The following is a 24,561-nucleotide window of genomic DNA, read 5'->3' as shown; positions in this document are numbered from 1 at the left end:
CCTCAGCATACAAAACAGAAAGCTAAGATGCCAACCACATCATAACCTGGATCAAATTGGGACATTTAAACTCACTTGAACACCCTTTATTTCCTTCCAAATCCCTTGTCTTCAGCAAACTAACACCTTCCTGTTGACACCTGATTTTTAATCAATTTTTCTTTAGTTCTATTTTCTAAAATTCTCAAAAAAATTCATAAAAAATCAAAAAAATTAAAAAATAAACATTGGAAGCCTTGGCCAAGCTTAAGGAACCAATTTTGAACAAAAAATAATTTTTCATATTTTTCACATTATTTTAATATTTTCAGAAAATAGAAAAATATTAGAAAATTTATAAAAAATACTTTTTGAGGTCACAAAAATATAGAAAAATACCCAATATTTTTCTTTTAATTCCCTTTTCATATTGACCTCCAGAAAAATTAAAAATTAGGTTCAATTTTAGGTGTTTCTTCACAATGCCTAAAGTTGAATTTACACAAAAAATACCAATTGAGTCTTTTTATTTGCAATTTTCGCACGTTTTAAGTCTAGACATTCAATTGCAGGCCTTTCAAACTTCAATTTGGTCAATTGCACCCTCAATTGCGCAAATTGCACAAGAATCCCCAAAAGTTTTGTAATTTAGTCCCTCAAATTTGCCAATTTTTGAAATTACTTTTAATTGGGGGACTTTCTCTGCAAAATTGGATCACCCCTAGGGTTTTAACACATTTTGAATCGATTGGCATAGGTGATTTGGTCCAATTTGATCATTAGGGCATCCAATTGAACATTTTCTCTAATTTGCAATTTTAAAAAAATTTGGGGCTTTCATAGAAATTGGAGTGAACTTTTGGGCAAAATTGCATTTCTAGATAATATCCAAGCTCCTAAGTCCAATTTTGAAGTTTAATTGCAAAAATTCCCAGTAAATTTCAATTAATTTTGAAAATTCTACAAGATTCATCATGCGAACCTAGGTTCGGACACTGCCTCGACCGTCGGTCGGACCGGCCGAACTAGTCCCGAACAATGCATCGTCTTCCCCAGAACGACTGTGCATTTGAACATTACTTGGGCTAATTTTAACGAGCAAATTGATGGGGCAATCGGCAATAATTGGATCAATTGACACGGGCGTTTTGTTCCTCGGTCGATTATGCATCGATTAAGCCCAACTCCGAGGATGATCATCGCCGGAGGAGCGCCCGTGAAGCAGTCAAAGCTACGGCCATACGAAAAAGTCAACATTATGCAAATTTAGTCCAATTTGCGCACAATTAGCATTGCCGGAGTGCCAAAACGGAGCCGGACGGAATCCTATTCCGTTCAGGTCTCCGTCCGGCTCACTTCGCACGTGTGGGCACGTGCGAAGTGAGTCGGTGAACACTTGCCCGTGCGCGCCTTAATTTGAAAACGAGTATAAAAGGGGATTGAGAAGATTCGAGACGGGAAAGAGGCTCATTGTGCTCGTCCACCAATAGAATAGAGAGAGAAAGAGAGAGAGAGTAGAGCGAGAAGGTCTCGCGGTCGCCATTGTCGCTCGTCGGAGCTCGAATCGCTCATCGCTCGGCCGGTCAATCCGGGTTGAATCGAAGCACGAGACCACTTCCAGAAGCTTCACACAAATGCCAGAAAGCGATCGAACACGTTCAATCGGCCTCGGACCTCTAGAAACGATAAGTTGAACTTCCAAACTCAGCTCTGCATTTTCATGGCATCACGTCGATTCGAGCACAATCCTTGAAATTATTGTGTGCATTTTTGTTCTGGAGCATTGCTGATCACCATCGCATTGTGCTTGTGACTTGATTTTGCACGATTACCTTGAGTCGGACCTCCAACCTCCCTCGCTCCGGTCGGACTTCGGCCGGGCGATTCCAGCCGTCGCGAGCTCGATCCGAGTCTTCTCGACACCTCGTAATGATTCCGTGTGAATGAATTGAGTTGAAATGCTCTCCGTTGCTCGATCGATCACCTATAGCTTAAGTCGGTGCGAACTTGATTAGTGAATATCTCGTGGATAAAATTGTCCGATTATTGAATATGTTGATCTAGGGAGTGAGTCGAGGCCATCGGCGGTGGTATCGCGTCGATCCGGCGAGGTCTCACCGTTGGATCTCGCCGGAGCAATTCTGGTCGTCCGTCCGGTCTTGTCGCAAGGTAGACGATGACGCCGACGTGGCACGGTCAACAGGTCAAAGGCTGATGTGGCGTAGTTCGGTTGGTCCAGCTTGTGTCCGAGTCGGCTCCGCCATTGGCGCGAGCGAGCCGACTTGGATTCAATCTGACGGTCGCGATTAATAGTTGAGTTTGATTTGGAGCCGTCGGATCATTTTTTTTTAATTTTATTTTCGATAATTCAGATAATAGTCTATAAATAAGAAATGGTGACGTTTTATATCGGTAATGCGGCGTCGTTTTGGCATTAGATGGAATAGACGGGCGAGATCGAGTCGAGGTTAGATCGTAGCCATCCGTGTACTTAATTGATGCGGCGTCGTTTTGGTAGAAACAGATCGACGGCTCGGATTGGATCTTGGTTTAGATCGTGGCCGTCCGTTCGTTTAATATATGCGGCGTCGTTTTGTTCCGAATGAGCCGATGGTCGAGATCAATTCTAGGCTTAATCTCGACCGTCCATTTATTTCTTTTAATTCTGAATATTAGGAAAATATTTTAGAAAATCAAAAATAAATAGGATAAATGCGTAAACGATACCGTATTGAGGTTGAGCGAGTCGGGGGCGGTCTAGACCAGGTTGACCGGTCGCTGACCGGTTTGACCTGGTCCGGAAATATTAATAAAAAATAAATAAAAATAAATAAAAATTTCCAAAAATCCAAAAAAATTGTAAAAAATGCTTAGAAAATTCATAAAAATTTCTAGATTTTCCTAAAAAATTTCTAAAAATTTCTAAGTCGATTCAGGACTCTTAAAGTCTGGATAAAAAAATTTTGAGACTTCGAGGGTCGATTCACATCGATCCGGAAAATTTCCAATTTTTTTTAGAAAATAAAAAAAATCCAAAAAAATTAGAAAAATTAGAAAAATTCTAGAAAATCACAAAAAATGGGAAATGGCCACATTCAACTGGCCCGACCCCAATTTTGTAATTTTCGAGTCTCGAACCCCCAAAAATGACCATTCTACCCTTCTAGGCCTTTCGCCCTCAAATTTTCCCGAACCACCCCGGAACTCAAATTTGACATTTACGTGGGCCGATAGGGCCATATTAGACATGTCGAACCTTGATTGATTGATTTGATTGTATGCGATTATATTGATTGCGCTTTCGATTTTCTGATTGTAATTGATAGGAATAGTAAAATTCCCGTCTGCATGTATACCTAGAACCGTTAGGACATACCTCACCCGAAAGTTCATCCGCATGAATCCGTAGGTTAGAAAATGACTCAACATCGGTAACCGAAAGGGCGTCGATGAAAATCTCGGTGTAATCAAGTCCCCGGATCCAAAAATCTCCGGTTTTCGCGAAACCGAACGGTTTCTCCCGACCGCTCGATAGGGTTTTCCGATCATACCCTCCAATAAATTGATCGGTAGCAACTCCAATTGCATGTACACATTGCACATGCCACTCGACCACACTAAGGTCGATTTCGATAAAATTTTCTCCGACATCGTGATTCGAGTAATGGGTCTTGGGAGAGACCCGCGATCCTGAAGATCCCGCCGACAACCGGGGTCTCCAAAGGATCGACTTGTTAACCCTCGCTCCCGCTCCGGAAGGAGAGGGTCGTGACAGACCGGCGACTCCATTAGGGAATCGAACTAGTTGCTAAACCGATAAGAGGACTTAAGTCGATAAAAACGTTGAGTACTTTCTAACCCCGTTTTCTGCGGATGCTCTTGAAGGTGAGGTACGTCCACTAACAAAAGTGTTAAATGTTGATGCGGATGGAAGTTATAAGGGGTGACGTCTATGCTAACCTTTTTGATGCAGATATGGTGTTTCGAGTTGTGTGTTTATTTATGCACATATTGAAGCGGTGTTTTGATATAAACTGCTGTGCATGTTTTGCATATTTTGAGGATCACGACATTGCACACACAAGAGCCTAAACTCGAGCCGCGAATCACCCTTATAGGTCGCCATAGATAGGGATCGGTATGCGAAGCTCCTGTGTTTGATTGCACTTGGGTTAACCATATTTGATCCCGCTCGCTATGCAAGATTGATGATCCTACCCACTTGTTATTTGATGGCGCTTGTAGGCGGCTCATCGATTTGTATAGCGGGAGCCTTTTTAGGTCCATACCCGAGCCTTTTTGATTTCTTTAGAGTTGAACCTCACCTGTCTCATGCGCATGTGAAATGGACGGTTGGTATACCTAAAATCAAAAACAAAAAAAAAGAGTAACATCGGTTGGTAAGGCTTTTTACCCTCTTTATTTTTGTAAATTTAAATTTTACATATCATGCATTTTCACGAGCATATCATCACAATTTGTAAGATCGTTTAAGCGATCGGGGTTGAAGGTGAATTTTCCTTTTTAGGATAGATGGCGTCCCGAAATCATATTGATGTCCCCGATGTATTCACATGGGAGCAGAGGACCATTCGACGCAAGGACCGAGTGCCCGCTACTTTTCGAGTCTTTGGATTTGTCCATGGACGGGAGCTCAATGGACGGAACCGCATTCGTAGCGAGAGTTGTGATTATACGCGATGTGCGCATCATTTGGAGCTTAGGCGTGGAAAAGAGAGAATTTGGGAGTTATACATGAAATTGGCGAGGCGACCTCGTGCAATCAAGACGACTCCAAAGCACTCCCCGATTAAGAAAAAGGAAATCATCACCATATCATCTAATGATGAAGAAAATGTCAAATTTCCTGAGATAGTAGAGATATCACCCGATGAGGACACTACTTCGACTATCTAGTTTAGTACGACTTTGGGGCATTTCTAGGGTTCATTACATTTTGAGTCGATTATGTATGTTCACTTACAAGTATTGGTCGAACATCTTCCGGTGCTTTCATATTCTATCTCCGTGGGCTTTATTGTATTAGACTTGTAAATTTCATGGGTTGTCAAATTTTAAAAGCGACTTTCTACCCCGATTACACTTAAACGATCATAATCAATTACATGCCATTTTTGGGTGAGATTTGGTTCGTAGCTACCCTATTTGGCTTATTTGGGTCAAGTAGGAGTAGTTGACCCTCATGTTACCAAAAGATGACATGGAATTTGGTTAGTGCATTTGCATCACATTTCATGCATATTCATATTAAATCCGTGGTAATTGACTTTAGGATCATCATTTTGCATTTTTAGATCATGGGGAATGGAGACATCAAAGTCATACCGGTACCGCGCAAGGAGCTCTCTTTATGGTGGGATCGCCTCGACATAATCAACAAGGCATACGTTGAAGGGCGTTTGGGACGATTAGTGGATTTGATCAAAGTTGAGTACCAACCGTCCCTCATTCAAGCGTTGGCCAAGGCATGGGATATGCGCATGATGACATTTAATTTTCAAGGTCTTGAACCGACTCCTACGCTTGAGGAGTATACCGCTATCATTGGGGCCAAGTTTGACGACCATATAGCTCAACCCCCTCTTGACATAGATTCTACTCATTCTCTATCGAGCTTTCTTTGTCTCAAAACCTCCGAAATAGAGAAAGTCTATAAGTCCAATTCCGGCAAATTCACATTCTCCTTCCTTTTTGACAACTATTCCTCTCTACCCATCGAAACCGGTCATAAATCGGGAAAGGTGTTCATTTTAGCCTTCTTCGCATTCGTCCTATTCCCAACCTCTAGAACTACTTTTGACCCTTCTATAGTCCATATAGCCAGACAAGCATGTTGTCGTTGGAATTATTCATACATGATTTTAGCTAAGACCTTTCTCTCCCTAAACCATTCAAAAACTTCCAAAAAGGTCATTTTCCAAGCATCCAACGGACTACTCCACATGTGGTTCACTTATCATATAAAGACCTTCCAACTCCGAGTAGGGTGTTATGAGATCAACGAGCACGTTCACCCTCTTAAATCCTTCCTCAAGTGTCAATCCCTCGTACCCAAACACTCGTTTAAGAAATGGGTTGAGCTATTAGAAAATTTGAAGCCCGAACACATTCGATGGCATTTGACTTGGCCTAAGATCTTGGAGGCTCGCATCATTGGCGTTGAAGATAGCCCTATTCCCTTATTGGGATGTACTGGCGCCGTGGCTTATTATCCCATTCGTGTGATGAGACAATTCGAAGTTTTACAAGAGGTACCACCGGATGTTTGTCTCGGGATTTTCTCATTTGACATGACATGAGGAAAGCTAACAAAGGAAGCAAAGAAGTCAGATCGAGCCCGGATCAAGCTTATACTTCATGCTTTGAAGAATTCCCCACTGCAACAAGTTGAATGGCCGGATTATTTAGATGACGAGATGAACGTTCATAGAGCCTCTAAGGAGTACATTCAGAAGTTTAAGGAGTATCGCCAATCATTAGTTGAGCCATACGTACCCGAGTGCGTATCTCCTTGCATTGAAGAGGTAGAGTCCTATGAGCCCGAATATATAGTGCCATACGTCCCGGGAGTGGAGCCATACATTCCCAAAGATCCGGAGTAGTGGATGTCCCAAGAGGGAGAATACCCGTGGGATTCAAACGGATCAGAAGAGCAAGAAGAGTGGAAGCGTCCTCGACTTGGATAGATCTATTCCCCATTTAGATTCTGCATATTTGTTATTTTTTTAGACACTCTTGAACAATTTGGTCTGTAATAATTGCATATTATTCCTTTTATGAGCATTTCATGCACACATATAGAAAATTCAATTACCACGGATCGACATCTCCAAATCCTTGAACGTTCTCCATACCGACTTAATCTCATGAAAAACAGGTGAGTGGTAAAACACGAGGACTTGTAGCAAGACACATCAATTGAGAATAGAACGGGAGGAGCTCGCACCTCGCGTGGGTAACTTAGAAAATCGAGTGAATATGATCGCCACAATAGTGGCAGAGATGAAGGCGATGCTGGTCGTTAGTCAGGGGAGACACCCTGTCGATCCTAATACTCAAGCCCCTTCGGGCTCGTCGGATGGTAAAAATGCTAATTCGGCTCCCGCCGTGAATCGTACTCTAAATCCGGAACGACCGCCTAAGGACCATCCCGTTGTAATAGACCTGGAAAAGAAAGAGAAGCAAGTCCTCAAAATGGAAGAGGAGATCAAAAGACTTGCCAAGATCGAAGAATGTTTGGCAAGTCGGGGATATGAACTCTCGAGATTTGACAAAGTTGCGCCATTTGAAAAGATCGAGGTTCCCGCCGATTACAAGGAACCAGATTTTGTGAGAAAGTATAATGGAACCGGGTGTCCCAAGGCGCACCTGAAGTATTATCTGCGCCGAATGTCTCGGTTCTCGGATAATATCCTACTACTGGTCAACACTTTCCAAGAAAGCCTATCCGGGGCAGCTTTGGCATGGTTCATTGAATTGGAGCCTAAGAGGCACGCCGATTGGGACAAGCTGGCTGACGAGTTCCTTCGGCAATATAAGTTTAACACTTTGACTACCCTTACTAGGGAAGACCTTCCGAGGACCGTGAAAGAAAGGAATGAGGATGTTCGCGCCTACGCTTAGAGATGGAGAGCATTGGCTGTACAAGTAAAACCTCCCGTTCTCGAAGAAGAATTGATAGACCTCTTCCTCAAGGTGTTGCCTTTTGAATACTTCGACAAGCTGAACAACTCTGGGTGTTAGACGTTTGCGCACCCGATCAAGGTGGCGTAACTTCATGAATGGGCACCGAGAGAGAATAAAATACCCGAAGCACCTTTTAGACGCCAATACCCTTTGAGAAGGGACAATAGGGAGCAAACCGGAGAAGTGGCCTTTGTCCCAAACCCGCCTAAGCCCAAAAATCTCTCATCTTCTACCCCTACCCAAGGAACGTCTTCTCGGACCGCTTCTAAACCACCCGATCCTAGAAGAAGAAATCAACCTGTTTTTACCCCTCTACCCGGGCCGTTATCTAAACTACTGCCCATGTTGTTGGAAAATCGACTAGTTGCAAAAGAGCCACCTCGAGCTCATCCTCCAAGATTTCCCGGGTTTGATGAAACCCGGACATGTGTATACCATATGGGAGAAAGAGGGCACAACGTGGATAACTGTCTCGCTCTCAAGTTCAAGGTACAAGCATTGATCGATGGAAAAGTCCTAAAGTTTGATAAGGCTGAACCGAATGTGCAACAAAACCCACTACCCGAGCATCGCGAGGTGAACGCCATTTTTGAAGGTGAAGAGGAAGAGGTTCCGGAATTTATAATGGATATAAGTAAAATGCGGGATATCCCGACATTGGCCTCACAATACCCGGAAGGAGAGAGTATTTCCCGGGGAACAAAAGGAGGCTTGCTTGGAAAAGCTGATCAATTTGGGTGTCATAGGAAGAATGGAAGATGTCGCTTTTAAGGGAACGTACGTGACTGTGGACATGGTGGCAGAGGAGTTCACAATGAAAGCTACAAGGGGAGGTGTCTGGAAAATACCCTCGGTATATTTGATGAGCGTCAAAGATGATAAGGAAATCGAAGAGCTAGACGAATATGAAGTCCGCCCGGACAAGGCTCGTAGAGGAGATAGAAGGTTTTTACAAAAAGCTCTTGAGAGAGGCGAGAGAGTTGATAACCTCGGAGAAGATAGCGGTAGCTACAACTTTAAAGTCCTATACTCGGCGCCACCAAGCTTTTTCGTCGATTCTGGAGATATAGTTCCCGACGGGTGGGGTGGCATGGATGATCCCGAAAGTGAAGAATTTGTGAAAATGGTTGATAAAGCTAAGAATCAAGAGGCTCCTCGGAATGAACAAGTGAATCGGGAGTCCAACGTGCAACTTTCTAATCTGGAAACTCACATACGTCATTTGACGACTATGGTGGCAGAGTTATCTCAATTAGTGGCTAAGAGTAACACCATGGCGGTAGATGAGAATATGTAGATTCTAGAAATACGGCGGGCCATGGAGACGCAAAATCGAAAGATCGCTTTACTGTAAGAGCAAAGTGATGACGTGTCAAGGAAGATGGATGAGTTGAAAGAACTAATTACGCCACTCACCCAAGCTAGAAATATTCCGCCCCAAGGCGTGAATCCAAGGGTGAACTTCCGCAGAAAGTATAATGGTACTGGATGTCCTCCGGCGCATATTTTGTATTACCTCCGTCAAATGGTTGGCCATCATGAAGATCATGAAACGCTGATTCGAAACTTCGAACATAGCTTGATGGGCCTCGCACCGGCAAGGTTCCAATCCATTGACCTAGACCGGGTCCCAAGTCTGGGAGGATTTATCGAGCATTTTATATGACACTTTGAAGCTAGGATCGGAGGGTACTTTACCAAGGCCAATTTGTTGAACATCAGAAAAGGGGAAGATGAGAGTTTTGAACTTTTTGCTAGGAGAGAGAAGAAACATGTTGTGATGGTGCAACCGCCACTATCAGAAAGGGAGATGTTGGAGTTCATGCTTAAGTCTCTTACGGCAGAATATTTTGATCGCATGTATGCATATACGTATTCTTCATTTCAACATATGGTGGAGATCAGCATGAGAATTGAAGGAATAATCCCGAGAGTTAGAAGGGAAAGGCAAAGGCGTGCGGATGAAGAAAATGTCACGCCGGTAAGGCCATGTCCGGAACATAACCCCGATGATGTCCATGAAGATGAGATGATCGGGATGGTGGATACTCCGATTCGCTTTGTCATTGATCCGAATAAGGTGGATAATTGGGAAGCATCCGCCTCAGAAAAATCGTCAACGTCCGAATCACCACAAGAGGAAGTCGGACCGGTGAAGATTAAATTACCGCTTGTGGAAGAGTATAACCCGAATTCAATTCACTGGGATTATGGAATGGGCGAGATTGACGCCATTATGAGATCGGGAAGATGTTATCCACTAAGAGAAGCGAATTTTGAAAGGAAAGTCCCAACTGCGGAAGAAGTTGAGAAGTTGCAATCGGTCGTAAGAACCAGTGAATTTGAGGTTGTCGACCAACTGCGAAAAATGCCTGCACAGATTTCCTTATTAGATCTCTTCAAGAATTCAGAAAAACACAAGAATGCCCTCCCGAAAGTACTAGATGAGGTGCATGTCCCGGAGACCATCAACGAAGTTCGGTTAGGGGACTTCGTGGGCTCTATCCTCTTGAAAGACCAGATATCCTTTTCAGATGAAGATTTCCCAAAAGAAGGGTGTGTGCATAATAGAGCCCTCTATGTTGCCGTAAAATGCCACGGAAAGGAGGTTCCTCACGTTCTGATTGACAATGGCTCGGCCTTTAATCTCTGTCCTCTAAGCACTTTGAGAAGCTTAGGGATAAACGAAGACTTCGTTAAGACATCTAAGGCTACTATCCGGTCATTTGACGGAGTCTCCAAAAATGTGGTGGGAGAGATTGAACTGGACATTGCTATTGGACCGGTAATCTTCTCCGTACCATTTTAAGTGCTGGACATTCCTAGTGCCTCAACCTTGCTTCTTGGAAGACCGTGGATTCACGTGTCCGGAGCGGTACCTTCCTCCCTACATCAGAAGGTAAAATTTGTAGTCAAAAGCCAGCTGATCACCATCCATGGCAAGACAGGGCATTGCGCTTCTTTAAAAGGGATGGTCCCATACATCGAACCCTCAAAGGAGGAATAGCTGAGTTATCATACTTTTGACATCGTATCTGTCATGCATGTATCGCTAGATGCAAAAATAGCTACTCCGGAGTCGTCAAAACCTGCAACTATGGCGGGAAGAGTGCTACTCTCAAATGGTTTTATTCCGGGTGCCGGATTAGGGAAGTGCGGTCGGGGGATCCGTAACCCTTTGAATCTGAGCTCTAATGACCATAAGGTAGGTCCGGGCTATAAAGAGATAGTAGGGCGCAACACGGGTCGAGGCCAAGGTCGAAACAAGTGTCATGGAGACCGTGGATGCCGTGGACACCAAAGTGGCTATTTTGTTGGCACCGATGCATGGAAAGCTAGGGGAAAGTTGTTCCAAAATCCCTTATTGGAGGTGTTCTCTAAAGGAGGCAAATGGTTGGAATATGAGGATATTTCCGAAGATGCAGAGCCGGACATGTTCAACCCGTTCTCGAATAATCGGGTGCATGTGATCATTGAGTGGCTGGAAGATGATTTCCTCACCCCGGAGTAAAAGGCTCTTTCTAAACCTTACCTTTTAAATGCATTTTGATTATCGTATTTGTTTTTAAAGCTTTTCACTATTTTAGCACCCTTTAGGTCTCATGCTGTGATCCAAGAAGTGCGATCTTGTATTACCTTTAGTTGCATCTATTAATGAAAATCATCTCAAGTTTTATTACGGGCATGTGGAACAACGGATTGGTCCGATGATGACAATTGCTTATACTGTGAAACTTGAGGCCTGATCCGCCATATGATCTTGGATTTTAAATAGTGTTTTGAGAACAAGGATGTCCGAAAAACTATGGACTAGTTCTCTTTTCTTTTTCTTCAAAAATTGAATTCAAAAAATGTTTTCATGTTAAAAATCATGCATTCTTTAACTTTGTCATCTTTGAATACTAACCTTTCATGATGCATTTCGGGCATGTCATCCCACCCATGCGTAACAGGTTAATATGTGACTCAGATCAGCTCGACGACTATGCATGTGAAATCGATATAGAAGAAGGCGATGTGAGTGATATCAAGAGAGAATGGGATTGTTTTGCAGAATCTAAGCTACCTATCTCCGAAGAACCCATTACTATTAACCCGAGAGACTCTACTTGCGTCAAAGAAGTGAAAGTGGGAGGACATTTATCCGTAGCAAATGTTTTAAGAATGACGGCGTTACTCAAGGAATATCAAGATATTTTCGCCTGGTCATATGCTGACATGCCAGGTTTAGACCGTGAAATAGTGGAGCATGCTCTGCCCACGGATCCCGCTTGCACACCAGCTAATCAACCATCTAGAAGAATGAATCCTGAACTGGCAGATAATATCAAAGAGGAGGTGATGAAGCTCCTCAAAGTTGGATTCATTAAGGCTGTCCCATATACCGATTGGGTCACCAACATCGTACCAGTTAATAAGAAGGATGGGAGAATTAGAATATGCGTGGATTATCGGGACTTGAATAAAGCCAGTCCGAAAGATGATTTTCCGCTATCGCACATCGATGTGCTCGTCGATAGCACTGCGGGTTTTGAACTATTCTCTTTCATGGATGGATTCTCGGGATATAACCAGATCATGTTGAAAGAAGAAGACAAGATCAAGACCTCATTCACTACACAATGGGGGATCTTCTGTTATAAAGTCATGCCCTTTGGACCGAAAAACGCAAGGGCAACTTATCAAAGGGCTATGGTAACCCTCTTTCATGATATGATACATAAGGAGATGGAGGTCTATGTGGATGATATGATCGCCAAGTCTAGACCTGGAGAAGACCATGTTCAAGTGCTGAGGAAATTATTTGATCGATTGAGAAAGTACAAGCTCAAGTTGAACCCCGCGAAGTGCGTATTTGGCGTTAGATCCGGAAAACTGCTTGGATTTGTTGTAAGCGATCGTGGTATCGAGATTGACTCCTCCAAGATCAAAGCTATATGGGAAATAGGGACTCCTTCCACTGTTAAAGAGGTGAGGGGTCTACTTGGAAGATTGAATTATATATCCAGATTCATATCGCAGCTATCAGAAACGGCAAAACCCTTTTTCAAGCTTCTGAAAAAAGGCGCGAAAGTAAAATGGGATGCAGAATGTCAACAAGCGTTTGAAAAGATCAAGGAATACTTGGTACAAACCCCAAGATTGGTACCTCCTATCCCTAACGTTTCTTTAACTCTATATCCGACAGTTCATGATGAGTCCTTGGGAGCTTTATTAACCCAAACCAACCCCGATGATCGAAAGGAACGGGCCATATATTATTTGAGCAAAAAGTTCACAACATCTGAAGCTAAATACTCATATGTGGAAAGGACTTGCGTAGCACCGGTTTGGGTTCTCCATAGATTGAGGCAGTATACTTTGCACTATTATATTCAATTGGTCACCGAGAATGACCTTATCAAATATCTCCTGGAGAAACTAGCTTTATTAGGAAAGATGGCCAAATGGCAAGTGCTTCTTTCAAAATTCGACATTAAAACTTCCACTCAAAAATCTGTCAAAGGAAGAGCAATTGCGGACATGCTAGCTGAGAATCCTCCTAAAGACGTTTCAGAGCAAAATAAGGGAGGTCAAATTTTGAACATATCTCAAGACAAGTGGACAATGTACTTTGATGGCGCAGTGAATCTCACTGGATCGGGTACTGGAGCAGTCTTAATATCCCCCGAAGATCAACATTATCCAAGATCGACCAAGTTGGTATTCCCATGCACCAATAATATTTATGAATATGAAGCCCGCATACTGGGGTTACAATTGGCCATTTTATTAAAAGCAAGGAAGCTACTAGTATACGGGGATTCTATGCTCATCATTTTACAAACCCAAGGAGAGTGGAAGACAAAGGATCCCAAGCTCATCTCTTATCATAAATTCCTTAAAGAGTTGATCCAACATTTTGAGGAGATCACTTTCGAGTATCTACTAAGGACTCAGAATCATTTTACTAATGCTTTGGCCACACTATCGGCCATGTTACAAGTACAAGATGGCCTTGAGATAGAGCCCCTGAGAATTGACATACTTGATCAACCCGCATACTGCATGGTCATCGAAGAAGAACTTGATGAAGAACCATGGTATCATGACATCAAAAATTACCTGCTGAAGGGCGAATTTCCTCAAGGTAGTCAACCAGAAGATAAGAAATATATCAGCAAGATGGCTTCTAAATTTTTCCTCGATGGACGGATCCTATACAAGAGGTCCTTTGATTCGGTCCTACCGAGGTGCGTAAACTCCAAAGAAGCAAATCTCATCATGAAAGAAATCCATGAAGGGGAATGCGGACCGCATATGAATGGTCACCTCCTCGCCAAGAAGATTATGAGACTCAGATATTCTTGGATGACTATCGAGTCGGACTGCAATCAACATGTTAGATCCTGTCATCAATGCCGGGCATACGGCGACAAGATAAATGCGCCACCCAATGAACTGCATCAGATGTCAGAACCCCGGCCATTCTCTATGTGGTGCATTGATATGATTGGCCGTATCAACCCAAAGGCCTCCAACGGACATCGTTTTATTCTGGTGGCCATTGACTATTTCACCAAATGGATTGAAGCTAGCTCATATGCCAACGTCACTGTGAATAGTGTGGCAAAATTCATCAAGCGAGATATCATATCAAGGTACGGAGTTCCAAGAGACATCATTACAAACAATGGCTCCAATTTGAACAACAAGGTAGTCGATCATTTATTGGACCAATTTAAGGTACGGCACCTTAATTCCTCACCCTACCGCCCACAAATGAATGGAGCTGTGGAAGCGGCAAACAAAAACATCAAGAAGATATTGGCCAAAATCGCTAAGAAATATCGAGACTAGCACGAAAGATTGCCATATGCTCTTATGGCTTATCGAACTTCGATTCGTTCCTCAACCGGGGCAACTCCTTATTCTTTGGTATACGGTATGGAAGCGGTCCTACCAAGAGAAGTGGAAATCCCCTCTTTAAGGATCCCGTCTTAGGTAGAACTCACAGAGGATGAGTGGAACCATCAAAGACACGAATAGTTGAATTTGGTTGATGAAAAACGATTGAAGGCTATCTACCATGATCAAAGCTACTAGAAGAAAGTAACCAGGGCTTTTAACAAGAAAGTCAAACCCAGAAATTTTGAAGCAGGGATGCTAGTTGTGAAGAAAATGCTCCCAAATGCTCAACACCCGGGAGGCAAATTCATGCCAAATTATGAAGGCCCCTACGTGATTTAGAAAGTCTTATCCGGGGGAACTCTTATCCTTGTAAACATGGATGGGGAAGAATTAGCAACTCCGGTGAACGCAGACGCTGTGAAGAGATATTATCCTTGAAATAAAATCAAGCTTCAAAGCGATTGATGAGCGATCTCGAGTCACATAAGATTTAGCATCTGCATGACATTTGCATACATACATGCATTTGCATACGTTTGTATTTTGCAGGTGAACCGGGAGTCATGAAGAATCTGCAGGAGCAATGGATCAAACAAGGAAGTCACTTTTGGGATTTAAAATTTTAAACATCTTTAATTGACCGATTCCTTTTGTTTATGCGAGAAACAGGAATCAACATCCGAAGGAGATAGGAAGAAGTCGCTTTGGGATTTGAAATTTTGGATATCTTTAACTAATCGATTCCTTTTGTTTATGCAGGAAACAAGAATCAACATCCGAAGGAGATAGGAAGAAGTCACTTCGAGATTTGAAATTTTGGATATCTTTAACTAATCAATTCTTTTTGTTTGTACAGGAAACAAGAATCAACATCCAAAGGAGATAGGAAAAAGTTGCTTCGGGATTTGAAATTTTGGATATTTTTAACTAATTGATTCCTTTTGTTTATGCAGGAAACATGAATCAACATCCGAAGAAGACAGGAGAAAGTCGCTTCGGGATTTGAAATTTTGAACGTCTTTGAACTGATTATTTCCTTTTATTTACGCAGGAGACAAAAGCCAACATTTGAAGAATACAGGTTTGAGGTTCTCCTCCTTTATGAAGTATTTTCATACACTATCATGCTTAAAAAATTGAAAAAACTTGGATTTGCAAAGCCATAAGGCCCTTTCAAAGAAACATTCCTTTCAAGTTTCAAAAACATCTTTTGAATACATCTTTTGATGAGAACTTTTTGCAAATGATGAATTTTGATGGAAACACCCCGAGGGTTCTAAAAGGGCATGTTTTGAAAGCTTTTCAAGAGAATGATCCTTCAGATGAAAAGAGGCAAACATTATCCTCGGACACGTCCCCGATACACTTGAGTGATGAGCGAGAGTGATAGAGAGAAAAAAAGCTTAATTTTGGGACGTAGGGATCATTCGCGGTGATTACATGGATTGAAATGATGAAAGACATTTCCATTTCAAAATTATCCATACACATTTATATCCCTTGTTAACTACTCTGAACCAAAAAGGGAGAATTTTTTGGATAAAATCCTGTCAAGAACCACCCCACACTAGGGCATATTTGGAGGTTCATTGGATGATTCCTTGGAGAAAAGATCGGGGTAAGATTTTATTGTGCTAACCTGCATCAATCTTTTTGCGATAGCTTTAGGTGATTTCTGGCATAGACTTGAAACACCTCAAAGTGAAGAAAAGCATTTCATTTCTATATCCCCAAACACCTTATCTTTTGTTAAGCCAATTTGAGTATTTTAATCTTCATTTCTAAACCCTTGTTGGTGATCATCTCCCCGCACTAAGGCAAAGCAAAGGAATTACCAGCAACAAGTCAAAAGCATAATTGGAAGAATTTTGATCCTGGTCTCAAAAGAGCCACTCAATGCAAAAAAATAGCAAGAAACCAAAAGGACTAGAAAGAGCAAAGTGCCTGGTAAAAGCAAGGCCAAAGCCCATAAAAAAGAGCATTCCGAAAAAGGGACAAAGTTTGAAAATCAAGATGAAAGGAGGAAAATCCTCAAAACATGCTGGAGAAAGTTGATCATGAAAATTCCTCAAAAGCAAATGAATGCTGGTTAGAATGTCAAGGTGATCACTCAAGTTCACCCCTTTTTCTGAAAATATGGCCTTTCTTAAAAAGCCCACCTTAAACCAAGATACAACCTGTCACCAAAACTTTTCTGATTTAAGAGGTGTCTCAGGTTGATGCAAGAAATCACACAGGAAGCTACCGCTTAAAGAGGTAAGTACAATCATGTCTTATCATGTCTTCGGGGTTCTTGACTTGTAAACCCGAAGAAGCTATTTTTAATCAATGTTCATTTCTAAGCCTCAAAATGAATATCCTTTGATAAACCATTGACCTGGCCTGAATTACGGTCCCTTTTAAAATGCCTTCTCTGATTAGTCGGATTGTATGCATCTCGAATGATCCCGAAATCTCAAGGTTGGGTTTCCTGTGAGCGGATTCGAGTTTTAAGAAAAGCCTTCCCAAAATGGTGAGAAGCCCTCTTGGATGAAGGAAAACCCTTTTGAAAAACTTTTAAAACAACCTTTTTGTAGAATACTCGGGATGTGTCATTCAAAATCCATCCCAAGTGGAGGTCCGAACTTGTGATTAGATGCATTTCCTTCACAATTATACTTTGAAAATTTGTCCCGAATTCTTAAGTTTCTCCCCAGAACTTAAAATTATCATTCTAATGATGTTTGATTGAACTTTCTACGGGTTCCCTGGTGACCCCAAATCCTCGGAAAAGTTACATTTTAAAGATTTGATTAACTTGGATTTTCTGCAGGTTTTCTGGCATCCCCGTGTCCTCGGATCCTCAACTTTAAAATTTGAGAATAGGGTTTGAGCTTCTGTGGGTACACTAGTAAACCTAGGTCCTCAGATGACACCCTCTCATTTGAAAAATTTGAAAATAGGGTTTGAGCTTATGTAGGTACACTAGTAAACCTAGGTCCTCAGATGGCACCCACTCCTTTGAAAATTTGAAAATCGGGTTCGAGCTTCTGTAGGTACACTAGTAAACCTAGGTCCTCAGATGGCACCCACTCCTTTGAAAATTTGAAAATCGGGTTCGAGCTTCTATAGGTACACTAGTAGACCTAGGTCCTCAGATGGCACCCATTCCTTTGAAAATTTGAAAATAGGGTTCGAGCTTCTGTAGGTACACTAGTAAACCTAGGTCCTCAGATAGCACCCTCCCATTTGAAAATTTTGAAAATAGGGTTTGAGCTTCTGTAGGTACACTAGTAAACCTAGGTCATCAGATGGCACCATCCTCTTTTAAAAGGTGAATCCCCGGTGGATAGCCAAACCCATTTTAAATCGGCGAGTTCCTTCCTAGAGGATAGCCAATCTCATTTTAAATAGGTGAAACCCCTTTGTTACAAGGGTGAACCTCTCTTCTAGACGGTGAGTCCCTTCCTATAGGATAACCAATCTGCATTTTAGATGGTAAGTCCCTTCCTAAAGGATAGCCAATCTCATTTTAAATAGGTGAAACCCCTTTGTTACAAGGGTGAACCTCTCTTCCAGACGGTGAGTCCCTTCCTAGAGGATAACCGATCTGCATTTTAGATGGTGAGTCCCTTCCTAGAGGATAGCCAATCTCATTTTAAATAGGTGAAACTCCTTTGTTACAAGGGTGAACCTCTCTTCCAGACGGTGAGTCCCTTCCTAGAGGATAACCGATCTGCATTTTAGATGGTGAGTCCCTTCCTAGAGGATAGCCAATCTTATTTTAATAGGTGAAACCCATTTGTTACAAGGGTGAACCTCTCTTCCAGACGGTGAGTCCCTTCCTAGAGGATAATCGATCTGCGTTTCAAATGGTGAATTCCTCCTTACAGGATAGCCAATTTCTCCGGATGGTGAGTCCCTTCCTAGAGGATAACCAATCTGCGTTTTAATAGGTAAAACCCCTTTGTTACAAGGATGAACCTTTCTTCCAAATCTTCAAACCACAACTCGATACCAGACGGACGCTAACCATCACAAAATCTCGCGAACCATTCAAAGGTAATTCCATACACTCACTTTCTCAACTTCGGATCAACCAAATTTTAGACCACAAACAGGTAAGCTAAAGGTAAGTCTCTCTCTTCTCATCTCTCTTTTACATAAAATGAGCATGAGCTGAAATAATTCCCCGCAGAGTCAAAGCTTTAACAATGAAGGTAAGACAATTGAATGTTAAGACTAATTTTCTTTAGATTTCTCCCCAGCAGAGTCGATTAAGGACTCGGGTGTCACCTTGTCTTTGAAAGCAATCTCTAACCGAGATTACTTTCAAAGAGGGGCAACTATTGACACCCGATTTTTAATCAATTTTTCTTTAGTTCTATTTTCTAAAATTCTCAAAAAAATTCATAAAAAATTAAAAAAAAATTAAAAAATCAACATTGGAAGCCTTGGCCAAGCTTAAAGAACCAATTTTGAACAAAAAATAATTTTTCATATTTTTCACTTTTTTTAATATTTTCAGAAAATAGAAAAATATTAGAAAATTCATAAAAAATACTTTTCGAGGTCACAAAAATATAGAAAAATACCCAATATTTTTCTTTTAATTCCCTTTTCATATTGACATCAAGAAAAATTAAAAATTAGGTTCAATTTTAGGTGTTTCTTCACAATGCCTAAAGTTGAATTTACACAAAAAATACCAATTGAGTCTTTTTATTTGTAATTTTCGCACATTTTAAGTCTAGACATTCAATTGCAGGCCTTTCAAACTTCAATTTGGTCAATTGCACCCTCAATTGCTCAAATTGCACAAGAATCCCCAAAAGTTTTGTAATTTAGTCCCTCAAATTTGCCAATTTTTGAAATTACTTTTAATTGGGGGACTTTCTCTGCAAAATTGGATCACCCCTAGGGTTTTAACACATTTTGAATCGATTGGCATAGGTGGTTTGGTCCAATTTGATCATTAGGACATCCAATTGAACATTTTCTCTAATTTGCAATTTTAAAAAAATTTGGGGCTTTCATAGAAATTGAAGTGAACTTTTGGGCAAAATTGCATTTCTAGATAATATCCAGGCCCCTAAGTCCAATTTTGAAGTTTAATTGCAAAAATTCCCAGTAAATTTCAATTAATTTTGAAAATTCTACAAGATTCACTGTCCGAACCGGTTCGGACCGGTCTAATTGTCGGTCGGACCGGCCGAACCGGTCCAAAACGGTGCATCGTCTTCCCGAGAACGATTGCGCATATGAACAGTACTTGGGCTAATTTTAACGAGCAAATTGATGGGGCAATCGGCAATAATCGGATCAATTGACACAGGCGTTTTGTTCCTCGATCGATTATGCGTTGATTAAGCCCAACTCCGAGGATGATCATCGCCGGAGGAGCGCCGCGCGAGCGATCAAAGCTACGGCCATACGAAAAAGTCAACATTCTGCAAATTTAGTCCAATTTGCGCACAATTGGCATTGCCAGAGTGCCAAAACGGAGCCGGACGGAATCCTATTCCGTTCCGGTCTCCGTCCGGCTCACTTCGCACGTGTGGGCACGTGCGAAGTGAGTCAATGAACACTTGCCCGTGCGCGCCTTAATTTGAAAACGAGTATAAAAGGGGATTGAGAAGATTCGAGACGGGAAGGAGGCTCATTGTGCTCGTCCACCAACAGAATAGAGAGAGAAAGAGAGAGAGAGTAGAGCGAGAAGGTCTCGCGGTCGCCATTGTCGCTCGTCGAAGCTCGAAGCGCTCATCGCTCGGCCGGTCAATCCAGGTTGAATCGAAGCACGAGACCACTTCCAGAAGCTTCACACAGGTGCCAGAAAGCGATCGAACACGTTCAATCGACCTCGGATCTCCGAAAACGATAAGTTGAACTTCCAAACTCAGCTCTGCATTTTCATGGCATCACGTCGATTCGAGCACGATCCTTGAAATTATTGTGTGCATTTTTGTTCCGGGGCATTGCAGATCACCATCGCATTGTGCTTGTGACTTGATTTTGCACGATTACCTTGAGTCGGACCTCCAACCTCCCTCGCTCCGGTCGGACTTCGGCCGGGCGATTCCAGCCGTCGCGAGCTCGATCCGAGCTCGAGGTATGTTTTCTCGACACCTCGTAATGCTTCTGTGTGAATGAATTGAGTTGAAATGCTCTCTGTTGCTCGATTGATCATCTATAGCTTAGGTCCATGCGAACTTGATTAGTGAATATCCCGTGGGTAAAATTGTTTGATTATTGAATATGTTGATCCGGGGAGTGAGTCGAGTCGATCGGCGGTGGTATCGCGTCGATCCGGCGAGGTCTCACCGTTGGATCTCGCCAGAGTAATTCTGGCCGTCCGTTTGGTGTTGTCGCAAGGTAGACGACGATGCCGACGTGGCACGATCAACGGGTCAAAGGCTGATGTGGTGTAGTTCGGTTGGTCCAGCTTGTGTCCGAGTCGGCTCGGCCGTTGGCGCGAGCAAGCGGACTCGGATTCAATCCGACGGCCGCGATTAATAGTTGAGTTTGATTTGGAGCCGTCGGATCGTTTTTTTTTATTTTATTTTCGATAATTCAGATAATAGTCTATAAATAAGAAACGGTGACGTTTTATATCGGTAATGCGGCGTCGTTTTGGCATTAGATGGAATAGACGGCCGAGATCGAGTCGAGGTTAGATCGTGGCCGTCTGTGTACTTAATTGATGCGGCGTCGTTTTGGTAGAAACAGGTCGACGGCTCAGATTGGATCTTGATTTAGATTGTGGCCGTCCGTTCTTTTAATATATGCGGCGTCGTTTTGTTCCGAATGAGCCGACGGTCGAGATCAATTCTAGGCTTAATCTCGACCGTCCGTTTATTTCTTTTAATTCTGAATATTAGGAAAATATTTTAGAAAATAAAAAATAAATAGGATAAATACATATACGATATCGTATTGAGGTTGAGCGAGTCGGGGGCGGTCTAGACCGGGTTGACCGGTCGCTGACCGGTTTGACCTGGTCCGGAAATATTAATAAAAAATAATAAAAAATAAATAAAAATTTCCAAAAATCCAAAAAAATTGTAAAAAATGCTTAGAAAATTCATAAAAATTTCCAGATTCTCCCGAAAAATTTCTAAAAATTTCTAGGTCGATTCGGGACTCTTAAAGTCTGGATTGAAAATTTTTGAGACTTCGAGGGTCGATTCACATCGATCCGGAAAATTCCCAATTTTGTTTAGAAAATAAAAAAAATCCAAAAAAATAGAAAAATTAGAAAAATTCTAGAAAATCACAAAAAATGGGAAATGGCCACATTCAACCGGCCCGACCCCAATTTTGTGATTTTCGAGTCCCGAACCCCCAAAAATGACCATTCTACCCTTCCGGGCCTTTCGCCCCCAAATTTTCCCAAACCACCTCGGAACTCAAATTTGACATTTTTGTGAGCCGATAGGGCCATATTAGACATATCGACCTTGATTGATTGATTTGATTGTATGCGATTATATTGATTGCGCTTTCGATTTTCCGATTGTGATTGATAGGAATAGTAAAATTCCCGTCTGCATGTATACCTAGAACCGTTAGGACATACCTCACCCGAAAGTTCGTCTACATGAATCTGTAGGTTAGAAAATCACTCAACAACGGTAACCGGAAGGGCGTCGATGAAAATCTCGGTGTAACCAATTCCCCGGACCCAAAAATCTCCGGTTTTCGCGGAACCGAACGGTTTCTCCCGACCGCTCGGTAGGGTTTTCCGATCATACCCTCCAATAAATTGATTGGTGGCGACTCCAATTGCATGTACACATTGCACATGCCACCCGACCACACTAAAGTCGATTTCGATAAAATTTTCTCCGACATCGCGATTCGAGTAATGGGTCTTGGGAGAGACCCGCGATCTTGAAGATTCCGCCGACAACCGGGATTATTTAGAAAAGGATAGGCTCGTTAACCCTCGCTCTCGCTCCCGCTCCGGAAGGAGGGTCGCGACACTTCCCTTACAATTGCTTTCAAACATAGGGTAAACAGCGTAAAAATATGATCCCCCATGGCCACATCAATAACCACGCCAAATCGCACAGAATTAACAATAACCCATCTCCTCAAAGCACTCTCTTTAACCAACCCCACCGCCGAAATCACCCTAAGCACATTGTACAAATACCATTTCGGATAATCCCTCCATTCCTCGATTTCTCTCTGAGCGCTCCACAATTCCGAGGGCAGGACACTAACGCACAAATTCTCAACTTCTTCAATATCCACGTCACCATCAGTACCAAAATTACCGCATTCAATCGACAGAACTCCAGGTAGCGTAAACGTCCTCCTAGCATCACTATCCTCGACAAGGAAAGAAACAGCACCAGGACAATCCTCGTAGAAAAGGTTAGACCCAAAATCCCCATAACCGTCTAACGTGAGGCAGAGCTCGCTGCCTGGACCGCTAGCTGCTCCAACGAACCGGGGGTTGTCGTCCGAGGGCTCCAAGGTTTTCGGGTAGTTGAGAGATTGCAGGGAGGAATCTAAATCGAGAGGGGTGGGGCAGCTGAGATAGTGACCGAAGAGGGATTCAGGAGGCATGCGGTGGTGAGGGTTGAAAGGGCAAGAGACGAGGTCGAGGCCCACTTGGGGCTTAAGAGGGAACAGGGCCAAGAGGGAGTATGGGGTTTACGCCAACGCAGCGATGAGGTGGTCGAGGGACAAGAGCGCGGCGGCGAGAGAAGGCGGCGTAGGATGTGTGGGGTTTTGGGGAGGCGGGATTTGTTGGGGATGAGGAGGGAAGAAGTTGGCATTCGGGTTAGGGGGAGAGAAGGGGAAGAAAGGGAGGTTTGGAGGTGGATTCATGGCGTCCCCATCCGCTGCAGAAGCGAAGTGTTTGATGAAATTACCGAGAGAGAGAGAGGCTGTCGAAATGGCGGGAGGCAAATTGGGAGCACAGGCTTATGGAAATGTGGATTGGACCGACGTAGGGGAAGGCGGCGGATCAGGAATCACGTCACAAAGATCCGACCCGGTCAAAAAATGGGTCAAAATTTAGGGTTTTCGTTTAACAAAATTACGTAGGCGTGATCTCATTCAGATCTGTAAATTTTTGTTTTTTTTTGGGTCGAACATTCAGATCTGTCATTACATGGTGGGGAATCGTCAAGAGTATGCAATGAAATGCAACTTTTCCATTTAAGTCAACATGAGATGCTGATGTTTGTCATTATTTTTTTTGGTCGGAATGAGACGCTGATGTTAACAGGTTGTTGATGGTATGTTAAAGCCAGGGAAAATTACCAAAAAAAAGTTCCAAATCTATTATTGCCATTTTTTTTACCGCCAATTTAGTCTTAATTTTTTTGGATTAATTTCAAGAAAAATCTTAAATTGGTATATCCGTGATAAATTTAACCCAAACTACTTTTATGACCACGAAAAGCCCTAAACCGATACGTTTGTGACAAATTTATCTCGAAACTATTTTTTTTTACCATTAAAAATACTAAAATGGTACATCTACGACAAATTTACCCTAAACTTATATACTTGTGATAAATTAACCCTTCGTCAATTTTCAAGAAATTTTACTGTCAAATTGATGATTTAGATGACACGTGACAGTTAACGGGTGTACTCATTTGGGGTTTTTACTCAATATTTTTCACAAGTGTATCAATTTGAGATTTTTCGTAATATTAACTCAATTTAATGGAAACTAAAGGAGGGTAAATTTGTCACAAAAACACTAATTTAGGGTAAATTTGCCACATGTCTACTAATTTATGATTTTTGGTTGTAAAAAAATATAGTTTGGAGTAAATTTGTCACATGTGTATCAATTTATGATTTTTAGTGGTATTAACTCTTTTTTTTGGTCAATTCAGTTCTAAATTTTTGCATTTTGTCAATTCAATCTATTCGTCCAATTTTAACAGAAAATCCCCGAGATGGATCTGGTAGTGCCACTTGGGACGGTTCGCACCGACGTGGACAAATTTTAAAATCATTTAATAGTTTTTTGAATTT

General features: G+C 42.2%; 1 protein-coding gene across 1 annotated transcript; it reads right to left on the bottom strand.

The window, feature by feature from the left end:
* On the bottom strand, positions 1-23,598 carry LOC125316204 (U11/U12 small nuclear ribonucleoprotein 48 kDa protein-like). The gene is made up of 2 exons (XM_048283900.1): positions 22,543-23,598; positions 1-130 (listed from the first exon to the last, which is right to left on the bottom strand). The coding sequence occupies exons 1-2, from the start codon at positions 23,128-23,130 to the stop codon at positions 23-25; spliced, it is 696 nt and encodes a 231-aa protein (XP_048139857.1). The 5' UTR covers positions 23,131-23,598; the 3' UTR covers positions 1-22.
* Between the last annotated feature and the right edge of the window lie 963 nt (positions 23,599-24,561).

This window comes from Rhodamnia argentea, chromosome 1 (genome assembly GCF_020921035.1).
Source record: "Rhodamnia argentea isolate NSW1041297 chromosome 1, ASM2092103v1, whole genome shotgun sequence".
NCBI lineage: Eukaryota > Viridiplantae > Streptophyta > Magnoliopsida > Myrtales > Myrtaceae > Rhodamnia > Rhodamnia argentea.
The sequence above is the reverse complement of the archived record's forward strand: the minus strand, read 5'-3'. Positions and strand labels throughout refer to the sequence as shown.

Coding starts and splice junctions, on each gene's coding strand:
- LOC125316204 (XM_048283900.1), bottom strand. CDS start 23,130: ATGCCTCCTGAATCCCTCTTCGGTCACTATCTCAGCTGCCCCACCCCT. Junction 131..22,542: donor GTTTGAAAGCAATTGTAAGG/GAAGTGTCGCGA, acceptor AGGTGTCAACAG/GAAGGTGTTAGTTTGCTGAA.